We start from the raw sequence: 6,000 nt of genomic DNA, 5'->3' as shown, positions 1-6,000 counted from the left end.
GCTTCACTGGTTTGTTTAATATAGTCATGTGTGTCTTGTTTGATTTAAATTTAGGAAGGCTGACTGATTAACTAGGTGGTTATATAAAGAGGGACCTGTATGGGGGTGAGGTTTTGCTGTTCTTTTATTCCTTTGTTTGTAAAAATAAGTTTTTGTAACTTTTGCCGAATATTATAAAGTAATTTAAAGAAACCTGCTTATTTTGAAAATAAACATAACATACACTGTTTTGCTGGCAAGTCAGTTGTTTGTAGAATTATTAAGAACTCACACACACACACGAACGCACGCACACACCTGGCAATGAAGTAGCAGATCCCTAGAGTACCATGCAAGAGAGGGTTTATTTAAATTCAATATCCCCACTCAAGCCTCAAATAGATCAGGCTTTTTAGTGTTATTGAAAGCATTTTATTTAAAAGTGGTTAGAGCTAGCATAAATTAAACATTTAAAAACATTCATTATTAGATGAAATAAAAATCAGCAGTTTCAGATAGTGTTGCACTTCCTTGGTTATTTCACCAGACAGTAAAATTACCCCCAGCCTTCAAAGCCTTCTTTCCTGTCATTAACCAACCATTTGTCTCCCTTATTGATTGACATGCTTTCAGCTTAACATTGACACAGAGGACACAACTTCTTTCAAAACTGCTCACCTGAGACCAAAAAATATTACTATATAATATTTTGCTCAATCATTAATCCCAGTTAATACAATAGAATGAAGAAAACATTTGATTACCATTATTATAGCATTTTTTATAAAGCATGGGTAACATTTTATTTTTTTCTTAGTTAAGCTTAACATGTCTTGTTTATTGTGGAAAGATGTTCATGTTTCATATGAAAGAGTGCAGAACGTGTCATGAATTGTTATTCACGATGTGTGAATAAAATCTAAATATTTCAATAAACAAGGAGAACAATGTTTCTTGCAGAACCATTTATTGCTTAAGCTCTGTATTCAGATTGTTTGAATAACTTTTTCAGTAGCGCGTCATGGTCTGAAAAGAAACAAGGGAAGCATTTTAGATTTTTTTCTGCTGAATAAGGATCATGTTTTAATATACAATTAATAACTTTGCTGTAATATTTTTTTTCTAATATTTTTTTTTAATCAGGGAAAACAATTTTTCAATTACTAAGGTAAACAATTCAGCTAAAACCAATCTTAATCTTTGCAGGTATATTTCACAAGCTGGGTTTGTTATTCTACTTACATCATTGATCCAGGAGATGAAGGCGGAGACACGGGTGAAGACTGTTGGTTTCCGAATGGTGTTACACCCACTAGAGGACCCAAAACTGGTCACGCCGTGGACGTACCAGAGCCCATCACTGGACTTGCAGTTCAGGGGTCCACCAGAGTCCCCCTGAAATAGAAAGTCAATATATTAGTTCAGTGAGAACATGTTTTCCTGCGATTGAAAAATCTTAAATGACTGAAACATGTTTAATGAAGTAATTTATGGGGTGCTGACTGTGCTGTGCTATTTCTTTAACTATTTAAAATCTGATCACTCATCTTTGAAAAATGTTTCAGCGAGTGTCTTCATCAGACACACTTAAAATGTTTGCCTACTTAACTTCCAGTAGTTTCTGTTAAACTGCAGCATATCATTAATGAAGTAATATGACATTTGTCTACTTATTATTTTCCCTCAGAAAATACAATATTTTGAATGTTCAAACCGATTTACAGCTAGATTTTACTATTCCAGTGAACAGGAATTGTGAACTCACATTGCACCCGGACTTGAGTTCCCCCCCGGCGCACACCATGGTGGTCTTGACAGTGCTGCCCCACCAGTCACTGCGGCTGCACACACTGTGGTCAACCACTGGCAAGAGAGCCTGCTGCAACTTTGAGGCTAGGGGCCCGTTGGCTGTTAGGATGAAGAAAAGAGTCAGTGGTAAATATTTTGATGGCACATCATGACTTTCAAAGAGTGACAAAGATTTAAAAAAATAATTTTAGCTTTTTTCTGTGGGCTGGGAATCTTTTAGTTCTTTGTTTTTATTGTTTACTTAAATTGTATGCAGACATTACAAAGACGCCACATAATTTAAATAACGCTCTTAAACAGCATCTTTCTCTACTTCTTGTTAACCTCAAGTCACTTTGTACGTGGTTACAGGAAACAAACTGTACCATCCTCAGTGAATATTACTAACCCCCTTAACTTTTAATAAGATAGACAATGAAGGCTCTCTCAATCTTGTATATTTCTATAACAAGTTACCCTGAGTATTTAAAATAAACAAATGGCGTACTGTAAAGTCTTCCCCATCCAGTGATGTAGCAGGAATAATTGTTGGGCAGGACATCTCCAGGGGCAGGGAGACAAGCTGGCTGGACCTTGTCATTGATGATAGCACTTCTCTCGAGCTTAATCAGGGCAATATCATTACTGGAAACACAGAAGAACAGCAAAAATGATTAACTTCTCTTCTATGGCAAGTGAGACTGATAAAAAAAAATATGGGGAAACTGCCATCAGAGGGTAATTTCAAACATAAACGGAATGTTGTTCAAACAGAACTTAAACAGACATTACGTGCAAAAACATTTTAAAATACATTCCAAAAATAGTCTAAGCTTATGAATCATACTTAAATTAGTCCTAGAAGTTGTTTATCACTACTTTTGTAACATACTGGAACTTAATGTTTTATTTTCCTTTCAATTAAACATACAAATCAAAAGTTTGAGCCTGGTATCAGCCAGTTTTGTTGATTTGCAAACACACCAGTACCAGTAACATATTCAAAGACTACTCAAAATAACTAGCAAACTTAGAAGCCATAAAAGGTGTCATACCCACAAGCCACGCAGTTGCTGTTCCAGTTGGGGTGCACAATAATGTTAGCTGTACCGAAGATCTGCTCGCTGTTCTCAACCTTTGTTAAGTCGTACTTACCAAGCACAACACGATAGGTGTTGCGAGACCTAGAAAAACAAATGACTGTTCAAAAAAAAAATGTATGCCTTTCTTTTCTTTGCTTCAGTGTTGATATTTAATATGTTTTTTCTCATATAAAAATACCATGCTTTATTTAACCTAATATGGTGCCAGATATTATTTGAAAATGGTAATACATGTTTGTTATGTGCTTCTTTCAAAACTGGATATATGAGACATACATAGTGAATGAAAGTGCATGAGAGGGAAGATTTACAGAATTATCCTATTAGCTATAACCACTTTAAAATGACATCTATTAGTTACCCAAATAAATATATACCTTAATAATAAAAGTATAATAAAGCATAGGTAAGCATTGTAAAGAATAGCAAGGTATGGTAAACCATAGTAAAAAACATGGAAAACCAGGATAAACTATGGAAAATGGATAGTATAACCATGGGAAAAGAATGGAAAACTTCAAAACTACTGAGCAAAAATACTGGAGTAAACTTTTGTAAGGACAACTCTTGAACTGTTCAATAATTAATTCATTATTGAATTTTGTATATCGCAAAAGAATACTGTTAATGAATAATGTCTTATGAATAATGTCTTATGAATAATGACTTACGAAATACAGTGCCCAGCTGTCATGACCCAGTTGGGAGAAATAAGAGTTCCACCACAGGTGTGGTAGTAGCTACTTCCACTTCTGTACTGCAGAGAAATCTAACAGAAACAATACAAGCAAAAACTGGTGATTATACAAAAAGCGGTCTTTCCAAAGTAATGGTGTACTTGACTGCCTTCGCACGTTGTGACTGCAGGTTTCAATGAAAATACCTGTCCCACACATGTGAGGTGCGACCACACAGCTCAGGCAGCCTACCTGCCAAGGCCAGCTGTATGCTTTTGCATCCACACCATTTACCACTTTGGCAGTGGGAGGGTAGGTGGGATTTCCACAGCCATAGGCTGAAATAGAAGAAAAATAAACACCATTAAGTCAGCATGTTAAACAAACTTCAATACATTCAGTATAAGAATTATAAGGTAAAACTTGTTTTTTTTCATACACAGTGCTTTCTGTTACGCTCTGACAATTAAATACAAAATTGCTTCTGATTACACTATAAATAACACAACTACAACATCATCATGGATAGGCCTTATAAAAGTTTACCACTGTATTGTTTCAGGATATTTTTGCAGTTTTACCTTGCTTTTCTCATTGTTATGCTATGCATTTGTCATGTCAGGCCATGTTTATTAACCATATACCTCTCTGTACTTCACAGTGCTTACCTATGTTTAAAATGTGCTTTATTACACTTTGCTATGCTTTTACTATGGTAACTTTTATAAAGGAGGTATCTCAGAGCCTGGTAAGGTATAAGCAAACTTTTTTTTTTTTTTTTTTTTTTGGTCTGGTTTTAATTTCAGACCATACAGTTTTATAAAGCAGGTCCAAAACCATGTAGAGACTCTTGGTGGGTAGCTAGTGGAAACCAATCACGAAAGAAAGAAACAGGCTGGCTGGCCTCAGTCTTGACAAAATGTCTTTTTTTACATTTTTTCCTCTGAATATTTGATTGAGTATGTATAAAGCAGGTTGAAAAATCTGTTTTTTCCATATGAAAATGGTCACTTACCAGACGCAGCCAATAGAAGAACAAGGGCCAGACGCATCATCTTTTTTCTCTGGTGTAAATTGGACAAGAAATGCTTTGCTGTGGTTTTATACCCACATGCATCAATTCAATTGTGTCATCCGTTCCAGCTGGTGTGAATTTGTGTTTCATAATGTACCTTTATCAGCAATGCTTGTTTGCAGTGTCTTCATGTCACCTGCTGACATTGCCTGGGAAATGAACTTCTGTTTTCCACGTGCTGAATCACATCGAGTCCACTTGCTTGCAATCTTCATTGTAGCCTGGTGGTGTATTTACATTCATCTGAACTACCAACTTTTACTTTTATGAAAGAATCCTTATTATTGAGATCATTTGAATGTTGAAGACATATCCCCCCCACATAACTATTTGATTATGAATAGTTAGTTATAGCAAACAAGCCCTTGTTGTAGATTCTATACTGCTTTGTATATTGGAGATTCACAAATACCACAATTATCATTCAATTTTGCATGGGGTGTTTTAAAGGTGTAATCTTCTAGTATGTATATCCTTAAAAGACACAACTTTATGGATCACTACACCTTGCAACAGACTGTGCATAGAAAGTGTAGATGTGTTTCTATTAAGCATTTATATTTTACCTGCAATTGTCCATATTGGGCTTACAACATGTAATACTTGGAAATTCCTGAACAATGTGTGTTAGAAGTTTTATTTCCTATACTGTAATATGTATGCCCATATTAAATAATTAATGATGAATTCGTAACTAATTGTATAACACATGCTTGTTACATCAACAAGTCTCATACACTGTAACATGGATTAGATATTAACACAGACAAATTATAATAATATTTAATTATTATATAATAAAATTATAATAATATTTGACAAATTGATTTTACCCATGTGTGTGGCTGAGACCCAGTCATAAAAAGCATGTGCTTTTCTCTATCTTCGGCTGTGCTAAAATTAGACACCCTCTAAGATAACTGACTAAATGTAGCAGTTGACAAAACTGTATTTTTCATTAGAGGACACTTTTCTGTCAGGCCATGCAATACGCTTATTTTCATTACAGGAATATCTGGGAAAACTGCAGATGTTGCTTTCCATGTACTTTAACCAGTACATGCTAGGAATCGGTTTTATGCAGAATAATGGAGAACAATGCAGATTTTTTTTTTCTTTTTGTCTTGTCAGTGATTTTTACACTCTTGTGTTTTTAATCAGCAAAAGACACAGGTGAAGACTGAAACAGAAAACAATACGCAAAGTGATTCTCAACAGGTTAAAAGACTCCCGGCAACTAACATTTCAAACTTGTACCAAAATTATTTGGGAGCTAAATGTTAATAAAACACACCAGTAATCTTATTTTTATAAAATATGTAATACTTACACTTAACATTGTAAAGTATTTTTGAGCTGATAATCAACAGTGCTAATA

At 34.7% G+C, this 6,000-nt stretch overlaps 1 protein-coding gene across 1 annotated transcript; it reads right to left on the bottom strand.

The window, feature by feature from the left end:
• Positions 1–489: 489 nt before the first annotated feature.
• Positions 490–3,916, bottom strand: LOC121313943 (proproteinase E-like; the record flags this gene model as incomplete). The annotated part of the gene is made up of 7 exons (XM_041246716.1): positions 490–1,005; positions 1,222–1,374; positions 1,745–1,887; positions 2,276–2,412; positions 2,823–2,951; positions 3,542–3,639; positions 3,800–3,916. Coding segments are annotated over 7 exons (795 nt in total), but the record flags the coding sequence as incomplete, so codon positions are not given.
• Between the last annotated feature and the right edge of the window lie 2,084 nt (positions 3,917–6,000).

This window comes from Polyodon spathula, chromosome 4 (genome assembly GCF_017654505.1).
Source record: "Polyodon spathula isolate WHYD16114869_AA chromosome 4, ASM1765450v1, whole genome shotgun sequence".
Lineage (NCBI taxonomy): Eukaryota > Metazoa > Chordata > Actinopteri > Acipenseriformes > Polyodontidae > Polyodon > Polyodon spathula.
The sequence above is the reverse complement of the archived record's forward strand: the minus strand, read 5'-3'. Positions and strand labels throughout refer to the sequence as shown.